This window comes from Pleurodeles waltl, chromosome 3_1 (genome assembly GCF_031143425.1).
Source record: "Pleurodeles waltl isolate 20211129_DDA chromosome 3_1, aPleWal1.hap1.20221129, whole genome shotgun sequence".
Lineage (NCBI taxonomy): Eukaryota > Metazoa > Chordata > Amphibia > Caudata > Salamandridae > Pleurodeles > Pleurodeles waltl.
In genome coordinates, this window is record NC_090440.1 from 325,867,463 (window position 1) to 325,894,127 (window position 26,665).

At 48.0% G+C, this 26,665-nt stretch overlaps 1 protein-coding gene across 2 annotated transcripts in view; it reads right to left on the bottom strand.

The window, feature by feature from the left end:
* The window catches only part of DMXL2 (Dmx like 2), a 1,615,381-nt gene that overhangs the window by 875,730 nt on the left and 712,986 nt on the right, over window positions 1-26,665 (bottom strand). For both annotated transcript variants that reach the window (XM_069222485.1, XM_069222484.1), the window contains exons 21-22: window positions 24,151-24,248; window positions 23,855-24,020 (exon numbers count right to left, since the gene is read on the bottom strand). In XM_069222485.1, the coding sequence (XP_069078586.1) occupies window positions 23,855-24,020; window positions 24,151-24,248 (264 nt within the window). The remainder of the gene's footprint in view (window positions 1-23,854; window positions 24,021-24,150; window positions 24,249-26,665) is intronic.

Here is a 26,665-nt window from a genome sequence, read left to right on the forward strand (position 1 = left end):
TTGTTGATGCCACGTTATGATTTGAAAGTGTGCTGAGGCCTGCTAACCAGGCCCCAGCACCAGTATTCTTTCCCTAAACTCTACCTTTGTCACCACAATTGGCACAACTCTGGCACCCAGGTAAGTCCCTTGTAACTGGTACCCCTGGTACCAAGGGCCCTGATGCTAGGGAAGGTCTCCAAGGGCTGCAGCATGTCTTATGCCACCCTAGAGAACCCTCACTCAGCACAGACACACTGCTTGCCAGCTTGTGTGTGCTGGTGGGGAGAAAATGACTAAGTCGACATGGCACTCTCCTCAGGGTGCCATGCCAACCTCACACTGCCTATGGCATAGGTAAGTCACCCCTCTAGCAGGCTGTACAGCCCTAAGGCAGGGTGCACTATACCACAGGTAAAGGCATAGGTGCATGAGCACTATGCCCCTGCAGTGTCTAAGCAAAACCTTAGACACTGTAAGTGCAGGGTAGCCATAAGAGTATATGGTCTGGGAGTCTGTCAAACACGAACTCCACAGCACCATAATGGCTACACTGAAAACTGTGAAGTTTGGTATCAAATTTCTCAGCACAATAAATGCACACTGATGCCAGTGTACATTTTATTGTAAAATACACCCAGAGGGCATCTTAGAGATGCCCCCTGAAAACATACCCGACTTCCAGTGTGGGCTGACTAGTTTTACAAGCCTGCCACACACCAGACATGTTGCTGGCCACATGGGGAGAGTGCCTTTGTCACTCTGTGGCCAGTAACAAAGCCTGTACTGGGTGGAGGTGCTTCTCACCTCCCCCTGCAGGAACTGTAACACCTGGCGGTGAGCCTCAAAGGCTCACCCCCTTTGTTACAGCGCCACAGGGCATCCCTGCTAGTGGAGATGCCCGCCCCTCTGGCCACTGCCCACACTTTTGGCGGCAAGGCTGGAGGAGATAATGAGAAAAACAAGGAGGAGTCACTGGCCAGTCAGTACAACCCCTAAGGTGTCCTGAGCTGAGGTGACACTGACTTTTAGAACAGTTTCAGTAGGTTAATGTGGGAGCAAGTTTATGCCGGAGACCAGCGCCCTTTGATCTACAGCTCTGCTAGAAGACCTCCCCCAACCTAGCAAGGATGCATTGGTTACAAAGGTTAGCTCTAGGTGAGGCGGGAGAGGGATCTAATTGCAGACCACCTGTCGCTACAGCAGAACTGTCACAGCCTCCTCCGACACCTGGATAAAATCCGAAAGGCATCTTTAGTGCTGAGACCACTGAGACTTCAGATCCCACCGCAGAGCCAGAATGTGCCACCTGGTGTGGTCTAGTAAGATGCAAGAGGCAAAGAAGCTTCAGAGCCACTCTCAGAGACCAACATCAAAGAATAAAACATCAGGGTCATACAACACGAATATCCTGGACTAGTTGATGAAGAAGAAAGGCTCAGAACAGAACTGTGTCTAGTATGGCTCCAATGAAAGGTAGACTCTATGAATTAGGTTTGATTTTGGTATGTTGATGGAAAATCCCAGAGAGACTGTGGTTTATGACTGCTTGGGGCAACTTTGTGAACACCCAAGAGGTAGTAAGGCCAAAGAGAAGCACTGAAACCTGAAAGTGCTTGTGGTCTACCTCAAACTCCAGATAGTGTTTATGGGACTGCAGGATGGGGATAAAGGAATAGGCATCCTGCAAATCGAGTGCCACCATCCAGTCTTCTGGTTCCAGGGCAGACCTAATGTGGGCCAGGGTGAGCATTCTGAACTTGTCCTTCTTGAGGAAGAATTTCAAAGTGTGGTGGCCAGAATGGGACGGAGGTGTCCGTCTTTCTTTGACACCAGAAATTAGCAGGAGTAGCAGCCAGTCCTGATCTGTGATGCTAGTACCTTTATGTCTCTTTCTTCGAAACAGTCTGAACTTCCCTTTGCAGAATGAACAAGAGGTTCTCCTGAAGAATCTTGCGATGTAGGTACCATGCTTCGAGGGGTGGAAATGAAAGGTAGGATGTTACCTTGTTGGATGATTTGGAGCACCCATCTGTCCAATGTGATACTCTGTCACTCGTGAAGGTAAAAGGTTACCTGGCCTCCAACCAGGTGAAAGTGTGCTGCTGAGAGCAAATTAGGATGTTTTTGCAGCAGCAGTGTGGTACAGTTCAGATGGGCAGGGGGATTGGGTAGATTGCTGACCCTGGGAGCCAGGACACTGGCAGCCATTCCCTGACTTCTGCCTTGAAAGGCCTGGGAGGTCTGTTGTTGCTGAGGCAGGGTCTGTTATGACCTTGAAAGAGCCACAATTATTGAGGAAACTGCTGTGTGGGCAGTATTAGAAATGGGATTTCTAGTTGGCAGTGGTTTGCACCCTGTCCAAGTAGAGACCCCTCACTCTTTTCAGGGTAAGGGAGTCACACAGCTAAGATAACCCCTGCTCATCCCCTTGGTAGCCTGGCAAGAGCAGCCAGGCTTATCCTAAAGGTAATGTGTAAAGTATTTGAACACACAAACACACACAACGTAAAACAGTAAAAACACCACAAAAGGACTACACACCAGTTTAGAAAAATAACCAATATTTATCTAAAGCAAACAAGACCAAAACAACAAAAATACAGCACACACAAGCAAAGAGACAAATTTAAATTTTCAAAGATTAAATCTTATTATAGTGCTTAAAAAACACAATAGCTCCAACTGGGACTATCACTACGTCTTGACGGAGTCATTCCCAACAGTCCGCCACCACTCACGAGGGAGTGTCGGCTGGTCATGGAGTTGCATTTACCCCAGGTACAGTACCTTGAAAACGTGGAAACAAAGACATTGCACGAGGTAGAGGAGGTGAACCATGCTGGAGCCGGTGCAGCATTGATGCCTTACTGCTACCGGGGAGGTGTGGGGTCTTTAATGATAGGTATGGAGGTGACGGGGTCGGTTCTTTACGGTTGCAGGGGAGGTGATGCGGCGTCATTGGCGAGTTGTTGGTTCCTTATGATCCGGCAGAGTCGATGAATCCAGCAGGTCAAGATGCAAGGTTTCAACTTCGCAGTGTTGCAATCACATTATGGGGCCACAGGTGCTGCGGCAGAGTCGGGTGTTCCAGATGTCGGGGACACGGCACTCAGAACTCATGCTGTGGTGGGACTTCGGAGGCACTGCACTGGCACTGGGTCTGCGGCCTCAGTCAGTTGTTGCATTCAGCAAGGATCATGGCTCCAATACTGGCAGTGGCTCAGACCCAGACAGCGGCTCCAGTACTGAAGTCGTTCTGGAGTCAATGGACTTGGTTTCTTCTTGGTTACACTAGAACTCAAACCCAAGGGCCCAGGGATTGCACTTGGCAAGTCAGGACTCTCATCAAGAGAACCCAGGTACTGGCAGATGAAGTCTTTGGTGTCCCTGAGACTTCTAACAGGAGGCAAGCTCAGTCTAAGCCCTTGGAAAACGTTTGGAAGCAGGATGCAAAAGCAAAGTCCAGTCCTTTCACTCTCAGGACAGAAGCAGCAGGCTAGCATAGCAAAGAAAGAGACAAAGTGGCAATCTTTCCTACAACATCTAGCTCTTCTTCCTAGCAGAATGCCCTCAGTTCAGAAGGATTCTAAAGTTGTGGTACCAGGAGTCTAATACTTATACTAATTTCTGCCTTTGAATTAGGCGAACCTCAAACAAAAGTCTTTGTAGTGCACAAGACCCTGCCTTTGCCCAAGACACACTCCAGGGGGTTGGAGACTGCTTTGTGTAAGGACAGGCACAGCCCTACTCAGGTGGAAATGTCAGCTACTCTCACCACTCTAGCTCAGGAAGACCCATAAGGATATGCAGGGCACAACTCAGTTCCCTTTGTGTGACTGTCTAGATTTAATTCACAAACAGCCCAATTGCCATTCTGGCGCAGTTGTGTATCCCAGTCAAGAAAACAGAATGGTGAAGCAAGAAAATGCCCACTTCTAAAAGTGGCATTTTCAAACTTACAATTTAAAAAAACAACTTCACCAAAATATGTATTTTTAAATTGTGAGTTCAGAGTACCCAAACTCCATCTGCTTCCGATGTGAAATTACACTTAGAATCATGTAGTTAAAGGGAAGGTTTGGGCTTGGCACCTGGGTGCACTTGCCAGGGTGAACTGGCAGTTAAACCTGCACACACAGACACTGCAATTACAGACCTGAGACATGTTTGCACGGCTGCTCCCATGAGTGGAACAATCAGTGCTGCAGGTCCACTAGTAACATTTGATTTACAGGCCCTGGGCACACCTGGTGCACTATACTAGGGAATTACCAGTAAATCAAATATGCCAATCATGGCTAAACCAATCACCAATACCATTTAGACAGAGAGCACTTCCACTTTAGCACTGGTCAGCAGTGGTAAAGTGCCTAAAGGCAACAAAAACAGGACAGAACAAATAGGAGGAAGAAGGCAAAGCGTTTGGGCATAACCCAGCAAAAAGGACTATTTCCAACAGGCAGTGATAGACAAAGAGAACACACTGTTGCTGTGCTCTCCTTAAAGCACTCTTGGGTCAAACACACTTTGGGGGTCATTACAACATTGGCGGTAAATGGCGCTTACCACTGTGCAAAAGACCGCCAACACACCGCCGCGACCGCGGAATTCCGCCACAACTATTACGACCCACAGCTCGGAATCCGCCAAAATTTAGACACCAGCACAAGTCCGCCACACCAAAGGTCAGTGATAAACTGGCGATAACAAAACCTCCACCGTCACACCAACAGGAATACGCCCACACTATCACGACCCACGAATCCACTCGGCGGTCTTTCAACCGCGGTATTCCATTGGCGGTACACACCGCCACGCTCACAATACACACACATTTACAAAACACTACCACATTGGACAATTCCAAATATACACACCTGATACACATACACACAGCACTCACACACACCCAATACAATATAAAACACACACCCACATCACCCACAAACCCTTACGACCACAACTGCGACTGAAGGCCAGAGAGAGACACCACCATCTACAAACTAGCATCCACAGGCACTGAACACCATCACTAACACAACATCCACGCACAAAACACCACATACCCCTAAACATCACCCCACACATCTCAACACACACCACCCCACACATCACTCACACCACCCCATGGCACCGCAAAGACACCCCAGGTTCTCTGAGGAGGAGCTCAGAGTCATGGTAGAGGAAATCATCCGGGTAGAGCCACAACTATTCGGATCACAGGTGCAGCACACCACCATAGCTGGGAAGATGGAACTATGGCGCAGAATGGTGGACAGGGTCAACGCAGTGGGAAGGCACCCAAGAACTAGGGATGACATCAGGTAGAGGTGGAACGACCTACGGGGGAAGGTGCGTTCCGTGGTCTCAAGACACCACATCGCGGTTCAGAGGACTGGCGGCGGACCCCCACCTCCTCCTTCACAACTAACAACATGGGAGGAGCAGGTCTTGGCTATACTGCATCCTGAGGGCCTCGCAGGAGTAGCTGGAAGAATGGACTCTGGTAAAGCAAATCTTTCACTACTTCAGCCCCCACCCTACCTGCATGCTATCACATACCCCCACCCTCACCCCATCACACCCAACTCCTCATATATGTCCCTCTATCCCAACCCACCCATCCCAACACCAAGCCCTGCATGCAACACCAAAGCATGGACACCCATCACCAATGCATGGCCACTGCACATACCCACACACACCCCTAAACATTTAGCACACAAGGTCCTACCCAAGAATGCAAGCACTGGGGTACAGGGTCACCCACCCATTGCACACCATGGATCACACAGATACAATAATCATGCCTTTACACCCCTGCAGGACCCCTACCCAACGTCACCAGACAGGAGGTGCCAGACATGTCCACCCCCCCCACAGAAGAGACCCACAGTGATGACAGCAGCTCTGTCCAACTGGATCTAGATGAACAGCCCAGCCCATCTGGGACCTCGGGACAGTCGGTTACCCTCACACTGGCACAAGCCACAACAGAGCCTCCCCCCCTCTGGAAACACCACAGCACCCACCCAGCAGGCCCATACCTCTGTCCCCAGGACACGTTAAGCAGCAGTGTGTCCACCACTACAGGGAACCCAGGCTAACCCACCACCCCAACACAGGACCACGACACCAGCACCCCACCCCCTGCAGATGGAGAACCACCCCGCAAACGGTCCCTGAGATCAAGGACAAAGACAGAGAACAATGCCAAGACCCCCGCTAAAAAATGAGACCACCCTGATTGTCATCCTTCTGTCCTACTTTGTTACCCTGTCCATCCATCAACTGCCCCAGCTCCACTTCCTATGCCCCTTTGGACAATGCATCTGTGAGACTAACAGATTGGACTCTGCCATGGACATTCCTCCACCATCAACCCTGACCATTTTACACCACCCTCAAATATTTAGCACTTAAATAAACGCCCTTAAAGCACAAAACAATCTTGAGTCAGTCTGTGCTTTCGAAAATGAGTATTTGCAATAACTGTGGAAAACTGCTATATCCATTGTATTGTCAACATACGTATGTCACACAGCTCTAGTCCATGCTGAAACAAAGCAGATGTCACTCAGTGGGACCCACATCTGTGAAATTGAAAGGAAAAGTGACAACTCAGGGTCCATACACTGGGTGAAAGTGACAGACAGAAGAGAGGTAGAACAAGGGTATCAGATGTAGCAGCCAGTGTTGTCTTCTTACCTGTCTCTCACTGGAAGTATTGATGAATCACCGTGTTTCTGTTGTCGATATCCTCTTCTTCTGCTTCCTCGTCTTCACTGTCCACAGGCTCCACAGCTGCCACAACACCTCCATCTGGACCATCCTCCGGCAGAAAAGGCACCTGTCGTCGCAAAGCCAAGTTGTGAAGCATACAGCAGGCCCCGATGATCTGGCACACCTTCTTTGGTGAGTAGAATAGGGAACCACCTGTCATATGGAGGCACCGGAACCTGGCCTTCAGGAGGCCGAAGGTCCTCTCAATAACCCTCCTAGTTCGCCCATGGGCCTCATTGTAGAGTTCCTCTGCCCTTGTCCTGGGATTCCTCACTGGGTCCAGTAGCCATGACAGGTTGCGGTAACCAGAGTCACCTGCAAATGTCGAGGGACAACTGTTAGACACACACTAACTCTTAGGGACATCCCCAGGCCCAGACTCCTAGTCACACTGTATAGGGTCCATGTCCTCACCTAATAGCCACACACAGTGCCTCTGGAGTTGCCCCATCACATAAGGGATGCTGCTATTCCTCAGAATGTAAGCGTCATGCACTGAGCCAGGAAACGTGGCATTCACATGGGAGATGTACTTGTCAGCCAAACACACCATTTGCACATTCATAGAATGGTAACTCTTCCGGTTTCTGTACACCTGTTCACTCCTGCGGGGGGTACAAGGCCACATGATGTTGGCACCTATGATGTTGGGGTTATGTCCCAGGGCATAGAAGTCACCTTTCGCTGTAGGCAAATCCTCCACCTGAGGGAAAACGATGTAGCTCAGCATGTGTTTCAGCAGGGCAGAAGACACTCTGGACAAAACGTTTGAGAACATAGGCTGGGACATCCCTGATGCAATGGCCACTGTTGTTTGAAAAGACCCACTGGCCAGGAAATGGAGTACTGACAGCACCTGCACTAGAGGGGGGATTCCTGTGGGATGTCGGATAACTGATATCAGGTCTGGCTCCAACTGGGGACACAGTTCCTGGATTGTGGAACAGTCCAGTCTGTAGGTGACAATTACATGTCGCTCCTACATTGTCGACAGCTCCACCAGCGGTCTGTAATCTGGAGGATGCCGCCATCTCACCTGCCCCAGCGGACGTGCTCTATGGAGTAGAACAGCGAGCAGAGAGTCAGCCAACACTGAGGTACGAAAACACAACTTTATTCCACAATTTTTTTAATCCGCTATGTGCCTGTATTAGTGTATATGCAAGGCCTAGATATGTGTGACTCATTTAAAATTAATGCCATGTGGCCCCCTGAAATGGCGGCTGCCTGACCTGTAATGTGGGACAAGGGGATATGAGGTAACTGCGCTGGTGTTGTACGGCGCAATCCTGCATTGGTTAACATTGGACCCTATGGGTCCCAGGAGCCAATGATGATATACGCCAGCGGTGACGGTACGCACCGCCATGCACATCTCCGCCATTTTCTCTCTGTTCACTCACTTGATACCTGATCTTCGACAGGAGAGGACCTACACTGCAAGTGCTGCTGTGACCTCAGTCTGGAAAAGACAATGTCTCATGTGTCTGGGGAAAGGGCCACTGCCTTCACCACAGATGAGTTGGAGAAACAAGTGGATGGCGTCCTCCCCCAATACACGCTACTCTACGGTCCTCCAGACAAACAGGTAAGTACACTGTGAGCATGCCGAATGGGCAATGCCTGTGTGGAGTGGTGTGGATGGAAGATAGGGGTGGGGGGGATAATGAGGCATGCATGAAACGACGGTGAGTGCATGTGCGTCATGGCAAGGGTAGGGATGCGGGCCAATGATTGTGACGGTGCGCACGGTTATATCTTCTACTTTTCCCCTGTTCTATTCCTGTAGGTCAGCACCCACCAGAAGAAGGATATTTGGCGTGCCATCGCCAAGGAAGTCCGGACCCTGGGGGTCCACCCACAGATAGAGCACCCGCTACCGGAAAAGATAGGAGGAAATTCGCAGCTGGAGCAAGAAGACGGCGGAGGCCCAGCTGGGCATGGACTCCCAACGTGGGAGGGGTGCCCGCCGCACCATGACCCCCCTGATGTTCCGGATCCTAGCAGTGGCCTATCCAGAGTTGGATGGGCGCTTGAGGGCATCACAGCAGCCACAACGGGGTGAGTACAATCTCATTCAGCTGATTCAGCGCGCATTGAAGGTATCTCGGTGGGGGATGTGGGCTGTGGGTTCCCCTAGGCCAGGGCTAGTTTAGTAGACAAGGTCCCTTCGTAAGGCAGGCCATGTGGCACCCCACCCCACCTGTGTTCAGAGCCAACTACACCTAGTCAGGCTCCTGTGACTTCCAAGTGTGCAGCAATTGGGCATAGGCCTTGAACCCCATGTCCCTGTAATGAATTAGGGAACTGTAAGAGCACGGCGTAGTGCAGGGGGCTTCTGTGTCTGTAGTGTCGGCCAACGGTAGCGGTATTGCATGCACTCAACATTTCTTTCTTCTGTCTCCCCCCCCTTTTTGTGGTCTCCCTTTCTTGTGTGCATTAGCATCATCAGGCAGAGGAGCAGTGGCACCGGAGCAGGAGGGAGCTGCATCCCACATGGCACTGGAGGGCGACACAACGGAGTCTGAAGCCACCAGTGGGACAGAGGGCGAGGGGAGATCCACGGCGGGGACAAAGAGCGGAGACCAGCGACACAGACTCCTCCTCTGATGGGAGCTCCCTTGCGGTGGCGGGCCCCTCTGTGCCCCCGCATCTACAGGTTCAGCCACCACCCCCCCACCAGAACTGCCCTCCCAGCAGCCCCTCAGCGTGTGCCCCGTGGCCGCTTACCCAGGAAGGTGGGCATCTCCTTTGCCCCAGGCACCTCAGCCCCTGTCAGCCCTGCTGCCCTCAGTCAGGAGGCCACTGACCTCCTCAGGTCTCTCACTGTTGGGCAGTCTACCATTTTGAATGCCACCCAGCGTGTAGAGAGGCAGTTGCAACAGACAAATGCATACCTGGAGGGCATTCATTCTGGTCAGGCAGCCCAACAGCAAGCTTTTCAGACTCTGGCCTCCACACTGATGGCAGCCATTGTCCCTGTGTCAAGCCTCCCCCCTCCAACTTCCTCCACCCAGACCCAAACACTGTACCTCAGCCTATCCCAAGCACACCATTAGACCAGCATGAACCCACCTCAACACACAAGGGAGGCTCTGGCAAACATAAGCACCACACATTCCACAGGCACTCACACAAGCATCATACCCATGCACACATACCAACATCCACTGCCTCCACTCTGTCCCCCTCCTCCTCGTCTCCCTCCTCCCTCCCTGTCTCGTCTCCACTCACACCTGCATGCACTACATCTTCAGCCACTACGTTCATCACCAGCACACCCATTAACACACCCCCGCTCACTTGCACTCACCACCCCCACTACCATTCACACATCCCCTGTGTCATCTCCCAGTGTGTCTGTGAGCCTACCTCCCAAGGTACACAAACGCAGCCACAAACCCACCAATAGCCATCCACCTCACGACAGCCTCCAGCCCATGCACCTTCTCCCAAAGTCAGCAAACGTACACCTCCTACAACCACTACCTCTTCCTCCACTCCCAAACCCCCATCTACCCGTCCCAGTGTGTCCCAAAAACTTTTCCTGTCCAACCTTGACCTCTTCCCCTCACCTCCCCCACCCCTTCAGTCCCCTAGCGCCCGCCTTTACAGGTCACAACTCAGCACCTCAGCCAAAACCTCAGCGAGAACAGTGGTGCCAGCAGTAACCAGCTTCTTCAGTGCACCAAGCAGCAGGGCAGCCAGTGTGCCAAATAGCCAGACCACGGACAGTCTCCCACCTCAGAAGCATAAAAAGTTGGCCACTGCCCGGCGGGAGAAAGGCAAAACATCTACCACCAAAGGCTCTCCCAGGAGTACAGTTGGGAGTGGGAAGACAGCTGCGCCACCATTTAAGGTGGGGAAGGGGTACAGAAAGACAGGCAAGTCACCGAAAACCTGCACGGCCGACAAGAGCGCCACCAGCACCGCTGCCAAGGACATCGCCGCCACAAGCATCGCTTCCAAGGACACCGCCGCCACAAGCACCGCTTCACAGGACACCGCCGCCACCAGCAGCGCTGCCAAGGACACCGCCGCCACAAGCACCGCTTCACAGGACACCGCCGCCACCAGCACCGCAGGCCAATGAGCGCCGACAGCTCCGACGCTACTGAGGCCGCCACAAGCAGGAAGAAGCACTCTGGGCACAAAGCCCCCTCCAGAACCAGTGAAGATTCACATCCACTAACTCTGTCCTTGGCAGGATGAAGCACTCTGGGCACAAAGCCCCCTCCAGAACCAGTGGAGATTCACATCCTGTAGGAAGTTGACTCTGTATATACCATTTCAAAGTAAGAAATAGTGTGCACAGAGTCCAAAGGTTCCCCTTAGAGGTAAGATAGTGGCAAAAAGAGATCATTCTAATGCTCCATTTTGTGGTAGTGTGGTCGAGCAGTAGGCTTATCAGTGGGTAGTGTTAAGCATTTGTAGTACACACACAGGCAATAAATGAGGAACACACACTCAGACAATTCCAGGCCAATACATTTCATATAGAAAAATATATTTTCTTAGTTTATTTTAAGAACCACAGGTTCAAGATTTACAAGTAATACTTCAAATGAAAGGTATTTCACCCCAGTATTCTAGGAACTTTGAATAATCACAATAGCATGTACAGTTTTGTCAAAAATGGCAATAAGCTATTTTAAAAGTGGGCACAGTGCAAAAATCAACAGTTCCTGGGGGAGGTAAGTAATTGTTACGTTCACAGGTAAGTAAAACACTTACAGGGTTCAAGGTTGGGTCCAAGGTAGCCCACCGTTGGGGGTTAAAGGCAACCCCAAAGTTACCACACCAGCAGCTCAGGGCTGGTCAGATGCAGAGGTCAAAGAGGTGCCCAAAACACATAGGCTTCAATGGAAACAGGGGTGACCCGGTTCCAGTCTGCCAGCAGGTAAGTACCCACGTCCTCGGAGGGCAGACCAGGGGGGTTTTGTAGGGCACCGGGGGGACACAAGCAGGCACAGAAAGTACACCCTCAGCGGCACAGGGGCGGGCGGGTGCAAACAGGCGTCGGGTTTTGAATTGGAATCAATGGGGAGACCCGGGGGTCTCATCAACGATACAGGCAGGCACGGGGGGATCCTCGGGGTAGCCACCACCTGGGCTAGGCAGAGGGTCGTCTGGTGGTCTCTCCTGCACTGGAGTTCGGTTCCTTCTGGTCCTGGGGGCTGCGGGTGCAGTGTTGGTTCCAGGCATCGGGTCCCTTGTTACAGGCAGTCGCGGTCAGGGGTAGCCTCTGGATTTCCTCTGCAGGCGTCGCTGTGGGGGATCAGGGGGGTCAACTCTGGCTACTCACGGGCTCGCAGTCGCCAGGGAGTCCTCCCTGTAGTGTTTGTTTTCCGCAGGTCGAGCCGGGGGCGTCGGGTGCAGAGTGGAAATTCGCACGCATCCGGCGGGAAACGTGGAGTCTTTAAAGTTGCTTCTTTGTTGCAGAAAGTTGTAATTTGTTGAACAGGGCCGCTGTTCTCGGGAGCTTCTTGGTCCTTTAAATGCAGGGCAGTCCTCCGAGGCTTCAGAGGTCACTGGTCCCTGTTGGATGCGTCTCTGTTGCAGTTTTCGTCGAAGTAGGGAGACAGTCCGGTGGGGCTGGGGCCAAATCAATTGTCGTCTCCGTCTTCACTGCAGGGCTTCAGGTCAGCAGTCCTTCTTCTTCTTTAGGTTGCAGGAATATATCTTCCTCGGTTCTGGGGGCCCCTAAATACTGGATTTATGGGTGTGTTTAGGTCTGGGAGGGCAGTAGCCAATGGCACAACCCTAATCCTATTGGGGGAATCCTCCTTCTACAAGATGGAGGATTTCTAAAAGTAAGAGTCACCTCAGCTCAGGACACCTTAGGGGCTGTCCTGACTGGTGGGCGGCGACTCCTTGTTTTTCTAATTATCTCCTCCAGCCTTGCCACCAAAAGTGGGGGCAGTGGATGGAGGGGCGGGCATCTCCACTAGCTGGGATGCCCTGTGGCGCTGTAACAAAGGGGGTGAGCCTTTGAGGCTCACCGCCAGGTGTTACAGTTCCGGCAGGGGGAGGTGAGAAGCACCTCCACCCAGTAAAGTCTTTGTTCCTGGCCACAGAGTGACAAAGGCACTCTCCCCATGTGGCCAGCAACATGTCTGGTGTGTGGCAGGCTGGCAAAATCTAGTCAGCCCACAGTGGAAGTCGGGTATGTTTTCAGGGGGCATCTCCAAGATGCCCTCTGGGTGTATTTTACAATAAAGTGCACACTGGCATCAGTGTGCATTTATTGTGCTGAGAAGTTTGATACCAAACTTCCCAGTTTTCAGTGTAGCTATTATGGTGCTGTGAAGTTCGTGTTTGACAGACTCCCAGACCATATACTCTTATGGCTACCCTGCACTTACAATGTCTAAGGTTTTGCTTAGACACTGTAGGGGCATTGTGCTCATGCACCCTGCCTTAGGGCTGTATGGCCTGCAAGAGGGGTGACTTACCTATGCCACAGGCAGTGTGAGGTTGGCATGGCACTCTGAGGGGAGTGCCATGTCGACTTAGTAATTTTCTCCCCACCAGCACACACAAGCTGCGAAGCAGTGTGTATGTGCTGAGTGAGGGGTCTCTAGGGTGGCATAAGACATGATGCAACCCTTAGAAACCTTCCCTGGCATCAGGGCCCTTCATAACAGGGGTACCAGTTACAAGGGACTTACCTGAGTGCCAGAGTTGTGCCAATTGTGGTGACAAAGGTAGAGTTTAGGGAAAGAATACTGGTGCTGGGGCCACGTTAGCAGGGTCCCAGCACACTTTCAAATCATAACTTAGCATCAGCAAAGGAAAAACGTCAGGGGGTAACCATGCCAAGGAGGCATTTCCTTACACATCCACCACCTCAGTCCTTGGCAGGATGAAGCACTCTGGGCACAAAGTCCCCTCCAGAACCAGTGGAGATTCACATCCACTACCTCAGTCCTTGGCAGGATGAAGCACTCTGGGCACAAAGCCCCCTCCAGAACCAGTGGAAAAAGGCATCCACTACTTCTGTCCTTAGCAGGATGAAGCACTCTGGGCACAAAGCCCCCTCCAGAACCAGTGGAGATTCACATCCACTACCTCAGTCCTTGGCAGCATGAAGCACTCTGGGCACAAAGCCCCCTCCAGAACCAGTGGAGATTCACATCCACTACCTCACACCTTGGCAGGATGACAGTGGAGAATCACACCCACTACCTCAGTCCTTGATAAGATGAAGCACTCTGGGCACAAAGCCCCCTCCAGAACCAGTGGAAACTGTTATCCACTAGAGAGACTGTGGTTTTGCATTCCCCAGGATAAAGCAGTGGCCAAACCACCCACTGGAGAGACTTGTGAGACTGTGGCTTTGCACTCCCCAGGATAAAGCAGTGGGCAAACCCCCCACTGGAGAGACTTGTGAGACTGTGGCTTTGCACTCCCCAGGATACAGCAGTGGGCATAGAGCCCCCTCGTGTATCTGGCGTCATGCACTCATCCAGCTGAGGTGCCTGTTGTATTTCTATCTGATGCCCCTGCAGTGTTCTCTCCTTCTCTCCGTTTTGATCGTGTATCTTGTGTGGGCCTCGCCCATGCATTTTGGGCCCAGTGGTCCACGGACTTTTATGGTGCAATACCTTGGACTTGTATTCTTGGTGTATATATTTGTTTATATTGTGTATATATATATATATATATATATATATATATATATATATATTTTTTAGTACTGGATTTTAATCGATTACAAATGTTCAAATCATTTCCTTTTGTCTTTGCATTCTTCCGGGGAAGGGGGGGTAACTGTAATGTATCATGATGTATTAGTGTGTGTGTTGTATTGGGTGAGGGTGGAGGTGGGGGTGTTTTGCGTGTGTGTGTCACTCTCTTTTCCCTCCCCCTCCTCTGTGTCGTAGGTGCAGTACTCACCGTGGTCTTCGCCACCGGTGTTCGTGCTCCTGGTAGAGGAGCAGGAAACCAAAGGCAGGGAGTATCTGGAGTTCCGGTTCCATGGCGTCCTGGTTCCTCGTGGGGTGTGTAGAGGTGAGCGTTTTCCCTTCAAAGTCCTGTTTCCACCGTGTTTTTGTTTGCGGTGAATCCGCCCCGGAAAAGGTGGCGGATTGGACTGTTGTAATAATGTGGGCGGTACACTGTGTTCCGCCTGTCTGTTGCCGGTTACCGCTGCAGTGTTTGTTTGTACCGCCGTGGCGGTCGGAATTTTAAAGTGGCTGTCTATGTTGGCGGTTTCCGCCACGGTCGTGATTCCATTTTTTTTACCGCCGGCCTGTTGGCAGTTTTTACCGCCGCTTTAACACCGACCGCCAGGGTTGTAATGCCCACCTTTGTCTCCAAAGAGACAGGTGCTACAGGAAGTCATATCGATTAGAGACCGCTGGAAATCGTTTGAAAATGCGGATTAAACCACGTTGTCCAAGCACCTCCTTGTTGTCAACTGTCCTACCCAAGCAGACGGTGGTGTCCAGCCCTCACTGGATCACTTATTGTGCAGCGTCACGGCCATCCTGAATTATCTGCTGGAGGTTGGCCCCAAGATTCTCAGGGGGTGCAGGCAAGATATAAGCCACTATGTCCCACAACACATGAGAACCCAACCCCAAGAGGCAACTTGAGTTTATGGACCTGAGGGTAGAGATGGTGGATTAAAATATACATTTGCCAAACATGCTTCAATGCATTTTGACTCACTGTCTGATGGGATAGATGGACAAATGTTGGAATTTAGTCTGATGGTAGAGGCTTGAACTACCAGTCCCTCAGGTGTTGAGTGATACAGCAGCAAGTGTGGGTCCTCTGGATACGGCCTATGTGTTTTGGGTATCTGCAAATTTACTGGAGGGTAAGACCCCGACTTCATTCAAGTGCCATGAAGTGGGTCCATCAATATCTCATTGAAAAGAGGAAAGGGTTCCTGTGAGGTCCACTAAATGCAGGTCCTCAGTAATTTGTTCTGACTTCCACCGATGGACTCTGTAAGTCCAGTACTTCTGCTGCTCTCCTGATAACTATCATGACGGAGGAAGAGCCTTCAGTGAAAGGGCCAGGAGTGGAATTCTAACCAATGTCTAGTGATGTGTCTAGGCCATTGACCTCATGTGAATCCATGAGTGGAGTTATCATCATCATATACCTAGTAACTGTCATTACAATTGTTGTCTTGTGATTACCCTACCTATCCCATCAGACAGTGAGTCAAAATGCACGGAATCTTTTTTGCCAAACATATATTTTAATAGTCTAAGGTGAAGTGTACCCAAATCTGACTGAGAATAACTGGAAGTCCGGGGGAGGGGAGCGGCACAACTTTGACAGAGGTGGCAGTAGACTGTCTTCCGGTGTTTGTGGCATGGCTGCCGGCGTTAAAGCATGGAAGACCAGCATTGGTCTTGGTGGCATTTGTGGTGTTGGCTTAGTGGGTGGCGCAAGACTCTGGGCAGACCCCAGAATGGGTTTGTGAGGGACAGTCTGCATAAAAGATGAATCCACTGGCAGTCTTCTGGGGTCTATGGCTGCCGGTGTCACAGCATGGGGGGGCTGGCATTGGTCTTGGTGCTGTATGTAGTGTCTACATGGTTGCTGACCCCAGACTCGGGAGGGATCCCAGAATGGGGTTGAAAGACACTGTCTGCATCAAGAACTGATCCATAGACAGTAGTCCAAAAGGTAGCCCACTCAGATCTTTGGGGCCCAAAGAAGCGCAAGAGGCATTCAGTGGAGTACCAAAGACCCACAGCATGAAGTCCTGTATCCACTGCAATGCTGCCGATGGTCCCGGGAACTCTGGGTGGGTCGGGACTAAACCCAGAATCAGTTCTGAAGGCTGAGATCAAGTCTGCAACTTCGAGGTATCCCGATATTGCTGACACTTCTCTTTCTGAGACCAGCGTAGAGAACGGGAGTCTGTGTTTGGAATTCTTATGTTTATTTCCTTGGACTTACCTGATGACTTTGAACATGACAACCTCTTCCAGGGACAGTCTCAGGAGTAAGAATGCGTCCGCATCCTTGACTTCGACCAGGCCTTCCTACAATGCGTGGGGTGTAGAGTCTAGGCATGGAATCTGAGATGGTCTTTGATTAATCTTCACACAACTTCGCATCACGTGAGCAAACCAGATCTTGTGAGGGTTAGTCACTTAAATATGTTTCTGCCAGTCCTTGAAGTAGTTAAACTCCATCGTTCTTGGTGGAGACATGTCCCTGTGCACAATGAAAACATTTTAGAAAACTATTTCTATCATGTGGCAGAATCAATGGAGCAAGCTCCAAATCCCTGTGGGAAGGCTTGGAAAGTAAGGAACTGAAGTTAATAGATTAAGGTGGCAGCTATATTGTGACTCCATCCCTTCCAGGACAGGATGGACCTGACATGAAGCTGTATGATACCACCTACCTGCATGAAAGGGAGCTGCTGAAGAAAAAAATTCCCAGATCCTGCCTGGCTACTAGGCGTATTCAGAAGGTGAGGAATCTGCGATTAGAAGTATCCATCTGAAAAAATTCTACTGCCCCTTTGGATAAGGGATATATGATCTCTTACCCTAATATATTTTAAGGGAGAAAGGAGTAAGGGTAAGAGGGAAATATGAGTATGTCTCTTATACAACCTAATTGGAATATCCATTGGTCTCCGTTTATTCTGTGCACTGGAAGAAACACCGCTATTGCTCTAGCTACTGATGTTAGAACCGGGCTGTTCTACATGCCCTACTAACAAACCCCACACCCCAGTGCAGGCAGCATGTACCTATTCACCCACACAACGTAGTTGCAGAGGTGGCATTGTCAGACTGCAGTAGTGGAGAAGAACATCATGGAGATTGGGGCCTTGTAGCGGTAGCAGTCCACACAGCAAAGGGATCCAGGAAACGGGCACCATGCAGGAAGCTGGAAACACTGACAAGTAAGCTCTGCCTTTATAGTGCAAGTCACTCTGGTGGGTCCTGCCCTCTCTCTCTCCGTCATGCCCAGCCAGCGCACCTTACACCATTTAGTAATCACTTAAAGGCCTCTAAAAAAAACAGCCACAGAACAGCAGTGTCTCAGCAACTGAGTATGAAGAACGACGTGCTAAGACTGCTCATGTTTGATCAGACCTGCTCCTGCTATCTTGACTTGACTGTTTAGGTGTTTAAACTTTGCACAGACCATGCTCCAGTTCCTGACATACTCTCCACTCCTTCCTCCAAAGAGAGAATTGCCTTGTTTCCTTGCTACTTTTTATGCTTCTTTTGACCCACTCTTATTTATTTCACTTATTAACTCTTGAGTCAGTGAACCTATCCATTGGTGGATAGGGGGGTGTTCCTCTGACTGACTCCATTCACTTGTACTTGTGTCAGGTACCCATCACTCTCCCGAATGACTTATCCCATTTCCTCTTGCGCTGCTGCTGGGAATTCAGATTATCAGCACCGGAGTATTCTGGATTAGGTGGTTTACTCGGAAAGTATGGCAGTGGGTGACGGCGATGAATTATAAAGAACATAAACAAACACTGTACCATGAGAACATCTTACGGATTATTGCCCTAGTCTTATTTCAGATTTCTTGGTACTGCCCGCTATATGTTTGCTTAACCCTGGAGGAGACCCCTTGCTTTCCAGTCTAATATATTGGTGAACAGTGGTCCCTTAAATGGATTAGGAAGTGTCCCTTCGAATCCTCTCCCGATAGTAAATCTCTCTCCAGCTGTCGGAAAAAAAAAAGAACAAAGGGTCTAAATTTGCTTATCAGCCATCAGTATAGAACACTTGGAGGAAGAATATGCGCCCATCTGGTCTTGGCCATTCCTCTATCTTGGTATGGTTTATATAGGAACTGTTGCTGCCCACTGCTGCAGGGAAAGGTGTAATTGCTGACAGACAACTTAATGTTAATTTCCCTTAAATTCACAGAAATTATTATGTAATTGCTTGGATGGGTATGATTAACCTAAAGCCCAGGCTGTAGCCTTGGACTGTTTCTTAAACTGTAACAAAGCATCAGCCTTATCCTCAAACAGGTGATGCACGATGAAGAGCAGACTAAAAGTCTGGGCTTACACATCTCTTGAAAATTAGACAGACTTGATTTATGAGTAGTTTCTGGCAACTACCACGGAGTGAGATACTACATCCACCAAGACCAGCCAAGTTTGCATTGAATGTGTTGCAGCATCTATGCCATCTTCAAACAATTTGCACATGATATGAGCTTAGCTGCAGGTGTGAGAAGGCATCCTATGCTGAATCCAACAGGACCACCCCAACATTGCTCCAATTTAAAAAACAGTTGAAGAGACACCTCTTTAAAGAATACTATAACAATGCATTAATCGGCTACCTCTCCCATTACTCACTGACTTCACTGTTATCTTTGAACCTATCCAGGCCTCCACTGCATATAGAAATATCACCTAGATAGATAGGATTGTCTAAGACCTGAACCACTTTACCCACAATGGCCTAATTAAATGTAGTGCCCCTTTCTGATGCCCGATTTCCTGCTAGAGTCTCTGTTAAAAACAGAGGTACTGAACCCTTTAATATGAACTGGATCAACAAGTATTTCTACAGTCTACTTTACATGCTCTAAGGCGGAAGGTCCTCCATCACAGTCAGACATTTCTCAGAAGGAACTGCTAAGATCCTCAAAACCTATTCACAGTTGTGAATTTATATCTAGAAGAAGCAAGAGGTTATCTGCCTCTCTTTACTCATCTTCGGAGTGCCAGACCCTTTGTGGCATCTGAACTGGATTCAAGCCAGAATCAAAAAAGTTCTCCATTCTCTTTAATTTTCCAGTGACCGGTGAGACCTCAGGGATTCAGCCTTTCCTGCTTAGGAATGTGATCTAGTTTTAGCAGTCTGCAAAACCTGTTGAAAATCAGACTTCTATGGAGACACTGGATCCTAAATAAAAGGCAGGGTTAGCAAAGGGAAGGCCAGTGCAGGAACTGACAGCATACATGCCTAGGACAGCATTGAAATGAACTGAGGAAAATGTATAAAAGCATACAAACACCCAAAGGTGTCAAGGAGCTAAAGACAGTTCTACACCAGGTGAAGGGGCAAAGTAACGATCCAGGATCCTCAGTGAGGCCTGAGGCTTATAGAGTGAAGAGACAAGTTTTAAGGGTTTTTCTGAAAGCCATTAGTTTTTCAGGCTTGTGAGTTAACGAGGGAGGGTGTTCCATGACTTAGCATTTAGCATTTTGCTTCCCGAAACTTGGGGACCACAACCAGGTTATGAATAGGCGAGCGAAGAGATCTGGTTGGCACATACCATTGCTCTAATTGCTTTAGGCCCTGAGGTATGCAAGGCCTAGTGTGCAATGCACAAGGCCTTAAACATGACATCTGTTTTCACTGGGATCCAATGAAACTTGATTAATTTCAACTAAATAGATTGAAATTCGTGAAAACCCAGTATCAGTCTTGCTGCTGCATTCAACAGTTTGCAGCTTGGTCAAGGATGACATTGATATTTAAGTAAAGCGCATTTGGTCAAGGATGACATTGATACTTAAGTAAAGCGCATTACAATAGTCGTCGTGAGGAAATCAGGGCCAAAACAACAACTTTGAATGCTGACACTGAGATATAAGGAAAGACTTTGCATAGAATCCTGATGATGTTAAATTATGTAGACATAGTTTGGTTAACCTGCAAATCAAAAGCAAGATGTTGGTCCACAAAACACCCACATTTTTTGCCGAATTGGTGGGTGCAGACAGTGTTTCCAGCAGTTGACGTCCAAAAAGGATGACTTTTGTCCAGTCTGCATTTAATTTTAGCCAATTTGCCCTCATCCAATCAGCAAACGTCTTCATTCAGTTGTTGAAGTTGATGGATAAAGAATGTTCATCCTCTGTGATAGACAATTATCTGTGGGTCATTTGTGTATGAGAATGCCTATAAGCCAAATGACTGGATCAATTTAGCCAGTGGATATACATACAGATTAAACAATGTGGGACTTAAGGATGTTCCTTGAGGTACTCTACAAGGCAGGGCAAAGGAGCTCGATTTGAATTCATTAAAGGTTACAGTTTGAGATCTCTCACTTAGGAAATATTTCACAAATTTCAAGTCTAAGAGTTTTATACCTAGATGTAGAAGCCGGTCTGTCAGTAGGGTTGGAGAGATGGTAACAAAGGCTGCGGACAGATCCAAAAGGATCAGTGCTGCACCTGACCTGACAAGACTAATGTTCTAATGCTATCCACAGCTGAGACCTAGGCAGTTTCCGTGCCATGGCAGCTCCTGATTACAATTTGGGAGGAGTCCAATAGTTCCTGTTCCTCAATAAGGGACATAAGCTGGATATTCAGATGTTTTTCTAAAATGTTTGCGGGTGTCGGGAGCAAAAATATATAGGGCAATAATATTCTAAAAAAAGAAAGAAAAAAAAAAAACAATGAGATCTAAATTATTATTATTATTTTTTTAACAAGAGACTAATTGCTGCTTCTTTCCACAAATGTGGGTAGCATCCTGTGACTATGGTTCTGGTCATTACTGAGTTCCAAGGGGCCGCGAATGCGCTAACAACTAGCTGATAGCTTTAGGTGGACATGTTTTGAAGGGGTACCCTGACTTGACATTAAGACGGTAAGGTTCTATTTGATCTTCTGATATGTATGTGAAGGAAGAGAGGACCACTTTCTTCTCTGTAGTTCCATCTTTACTTTCTTTTCTCTAAGGGTTAACTTCGCCTATGAATCACAGTTTGCAGAATTCTGTGTATCCTCAGAAGTAGAATCAATTTCTGAATAGATAGTATGAATTTTCGATTTAAAATAATTTGCCTAATTATCACAGAACTCCTGGGATCCATCCAGATTGACAGGTTCTTTGGGTGAGGACATAGCTTTTACCACTTTCAATAGTTCGCTAGTGGAGTTGGCGGTGTTAATTTTGTTGATACAAAAGTTCGATGTCTCCTGTCTCACTGCTAATTTGTAGTTCCTAATTAGGGTTCTGTGTGTATTTTTTTCTAGGCATCATAGTCTTTTCGCCAGGCTTGTTCTTACTGTTGACAGGCTTGTCTAAGCTGTCTGAGCCAGTCAAAGAACCATGAGGCTGTAGGCAGCTCCCTATGCCTCTGAGTTGCCTTAAAAGGGGCAACCAAGCCCAAGTCAGAATTGAACCAGAGTCAGAGTCAGTCCTGTTCTTGCGCTTAGGGAAGTACAAAAGATGTCCTCTAATAGATCCTTCCAATCTTGCTTGAATACTCTGTTGTTGATCCTGGCCAAGTCCTCACACATGGGCTTCCAATAGAGTAAAACCAACTGCATTGTGGTCCGACCAACTAAGAGGGACCACTTCACTTAGTTGCATCCAAGAGTCATTAGAAAAGATCTGATCTTGTACATGCCCTGCACTATGTGAAAGAGCACTGACCAGATGTGAAAGACCAAAATACACAGACACTTTGCATGTGGCATCCTCTAAATGAAAATTAAAATCCCATAATATTATGAAACTATCTTTCTCTGAGTATGGTTTGATCAATTGGCCAATTTCTAGCATGAAGACCGATCTATGGCCTGGTGCTCTATATACTAGAATGTCAGAGGAGGATTTTGCGGGCTGGATTGTAGTGTGAAGTGTAAAGCCTCGCAGGGTATCAAACCCTGAATAAGTTCCATAAAGCAGTGGTACCTTATTTTATAGATAATTCCAAGACCACCTCTTAGTCTGTTTTCTCCATCATTTGATGAGCATCATATACTCGAGAGGAATGGTATCCAACAAGTCTGGGCCAGCCGAGTCACAAGCTCATGTTTCCGTAAGAAGGACATAGGGTCGTATGCCACAATGACTTCAGCAAATTTTCAAAATGATGCAATCTTTAAAGATGTTGGCTTTTCAGGATTAAAAGCAGAATGCTGTCACGCAAGCATAACCACACAAAATAACACTGTTTTGGAAATTAAAAAAGGAAAAATAGTGGTGACATTTCCTAGTCTTGCATTAACAGTATTTTCTCAGAAACAGGGTTGAGAGACCAACTTCACAGCCACATTCACTACTGAGTCAAGTAAACCAAATTGCCACACTTCTGGGTGGCTGAATTTGTCACTTAAATTGGGGCTTTAGCAAAACTCGCTAAGGCAGTGGCCTTAAAAGCTTAAACAGTTTTCTTACTGAAGAGTTGACTCTGCAGAACTGGCTTGAGCAAAGAAGTAGACTCAAAAGAAGAGGTGGATCTCTGCTTTCACCTCCTCTTCTCACCATGGTGGGAAGGTGAGCACTTTGAGCTTCTTATACCGATTCTTCCACTTCTTGTAGTGTGAAGCTGAGAAGAGACTCAGACAATAAGATCTAGAATGTGTTTGAGAGCCCCATGATTTAGGTCAGACAGGTCACCAAATCCGAAATGGTACAAATTACAAAAAAAATAAAAATTAGATTGGAGGAAAAAATAAAATCAACATGACTCCGGATCCCAAGCCTGCAGGGATGCATGAAAAATGGCAATGGCATTCATGCTCTGCATATCTAACATACATATGTCATTTACGGCAATTTCGAGTGACAGCAGTTTGGCTTTGTAGGATACCAAGTAGTTAGGAATGCCTGAACTATTTCCAGATACACTCAGTTGCTTGGTGCAAAGGTTCATCTAAGAAATCTGCAGAAGGCAGTGGCCATTACAAAAATAAAGTTTTTATTTTTAAAAAAATGAAGGATATTGTCTGCAGGCCAAGAGAAAAAACACGGTTGCATCTAGTACTAATAGGAAAATGTCAGTATCAGTCATATTTTCAATGCTCTCATCAACCATACAATTAACCCGTGGGTTATACTACATTTAGGCTGACTTAATCCACAGTGAAGTATGGGGTGGACACAATGAATTCAAGAATCCATCCTCTGATACTTGATAGAGACATTAATTTAGATACAAAAAGCACACATCATGTTGCCCAGATGTCTCCAAATACCGCAGAGATATATCTAAATGACTGAATATGCAGACCAGGTGAGTTGAGTTCATCATTCATTTAAACACAATAACAACGTATCTCTTCCGTATCATTTAAGGTGAATATAGAAAAAAGTATTACATTGATACCAACTTTCCATTGAAAAGTGATTGCAGGAACACTTACCTCTATTGCATCTTTTAAGGATCCAGCCAATAAGAAAAATGCAGCGCACTGATCAAAACGTTGCTTCCCCATTAGGGCAAATGCATTTTTCAAGGCTGCTTTTCGCCACCTATCTTCTGTGAAATTATGGCTGAAAAACTGAGTCATTTTTTCGTCATGCTGAGACCTTAATTATCAAGATACAAAATAAATACTTGCTGTGATTCGACATCAGAGGATATGCAAACAACTTCACTTACAGTCTTAGCTATATTTATCAGAAACAGGATTTGGAGCAGGTAAATATTAAGTCTTACCTAAATAGACCCCAAACTACTGCTTTTTTCTTCATGGCCAGGTAGAAAAGGGCTGCATCTAAAGGATCATTGTTTCTCTGAAATGATGCTTTTGCAACCTATTAACAAAAGAGCATGATAATTAGCAAACACTTCGTATGGCAGTGAGTAAGTGTACATATACGAGGTGGCACTGTAAAGTAATACACCTTTGTTGGCTACCCACTAATCTTAAAGCTACATTTCATACACACTACCTCAAAAAGATACAGCCACATTACACAGAAAAAGAACCAAAAATAATCCTACACCTGGACAAAACCAAATGCATTTGAAATGACGATCCCCTGAGGTATAATCTGCTTCAAAAGAGGACACTACTTTTCAAACTACCGCCAACATTCTGGATAAGACATACTGTAGGAGGCTGGCCTAGTTTGTAGTGGGTACCAGAGGTACTTACACCTTATACCAGGTCCACTTATCCCTTATTAGTGAAAGCAGTCAGTGTCTAGGGGTATTTGTAGCTGAGTAGCCAAGGCTTATCTAGGAGACATGCAAAGCTCATGCAATACCACTGTAGTCACACATAACTTACACACATGAAAGAAAATACCTAGTTATAAAAATAAAGGTACTTTATTTGGGTGACACAAATGCCAAAAATACCATAGAGACTGTACTCCATTAGGAGGTAAGTAATATACACAGTATATACACTAGAATGCAGTAATAGCTGTAAAAACATTAAGAAAACAGTGAAAATCACAATAGATAGCAATGGGCCTAGGGGGGACACAAACCATATACTAAAATAGTTGAATGCGAAAGTCAGTTTCCCACTTAGGCAAGTGAATTGTGTAGAAGGGCGCCTTTGGTGTAAGAAAACACCAAAGGTAAGTAATAGAACCCACCCCAGAGCCCAGGAAAGCAGGAGTAAATCACAGTACATTTCCTAGAACACACAAGAACACATGATAGAAGATTATGCAAGAACCAGAAGTGACTGCAAGACACCAACAATGGATCCCTGGATCTGAAGATTTGTGGAAGAAGGCGTGTGAGAAAGTACTTTTGGCCTGTATATGTCAGGGTGTTTTCACTGTATCACTGGAATCCTGCTAGCCAGGGCCCAGTGCTCATAGTGCAGGCCCTATGTTGTCAGTATGTTTGTTATGTGTCACTGGGACCCTGCTAGCCAGGACCCCAGTGCTCATAAGTATGTGGCCTATATCTGTTCCCTGTGTGATGCCTAACTGTCTCACTGAGGCTCTGCTAACCATAACCTCAGTGGTTATGCTCTCTCTGCTTTCCAAGTTTGTCACTAACAGGCTAGTGACTAAATTTACCAATTCACATTGGCATACTGGTACACCCATATAATTCCCTAGTATATGGTACTAAGGTACCCAGGGTATTGGGGTTCCAGGAGATCCCTATGGGCTGCAGCATTTCCTTTGCCATCCATAGGGAGATCTGACAATTCTTACAAAGGCCTGCCAGTGCAGCCTGCGTGAAATAACGTCCACGTTATTTCACAGCCAGCACTTAAGTAACTTATAAGTCACCTATATGTCTAACCTTCACCTGGTGAAGGTTGGGTGCAAAGTTACTTAGTGTGTGGGCACCCTGGCACTAGCCAAGGTGCCCCCACATCATTCAGGGCAAATTCCCCGGACTTTTGTGACTGCGGGGACACCATTACACGTGTGCACTATACATAGGTCACTATCTATGTATAGCGTCACAATGGTAACTCCGAACATGGCCATGTAACATGTCTAAGATCATGGAATTGTCACCCCAATACCATTCTGGTATTGGGGGGACAATTCCATGATCCCCTGGGTCTCTAGCACAGTACCCGGGTACTGCCAAACTGCCTTTCCGGGGTCTCCACTGCAGCTGCTGCCAACCCCTCAGACAGGTTTCTGCCCTCCTGGGGTCCAGGCAGCCCTGGCCCAGGAAGGCAGAACAAAGGACTTCCTCTGAGAGAGGGTGTAACACCCTCTCCCTTTGGAAATAGGTGTGAGGGCAGGGGAGGAGTAGCCTCCCCCAGCCTCTGGAAATGCTTTGATGGGCACAGATGGTGCCCATCTCTGCATAAGCCAGTCTACACTGGTTCAGGGATCCCCTTACCCTGCTCTGGCGCGAAACTGGACAAAGGAAAGGAGAGTGACCACTCCCCTGACCTGCACCTCCCAGGGGAGGTGCCCAGAGCTCCTCCAGTGTGTCCCAGACCTCTGCCAACTTGGAAACAGAGGTGTTGGGGGCACACTGGACTGCTATGAGTGGCCAGTGCCAGCAGGTGACGTCAGAGGCTCCTTCTGGTAGGCTCTTACCTCTCTTGGTAGCCAATCCTCCTTCCTAGGTAGCCAAGCCTCCTTTTCAGGCTATTTAGGGTCTCTGCTTTGGGGAATTCTTTAGATAACGAATGCAAGAGCTCACCAGAGTTCCTCCGCATCTCCCTCTTCACCTTCTGCCAAAGGATTGACCGCTGACTGCTCAGGACGCCTGCAAAACCTCAACAAAGTAG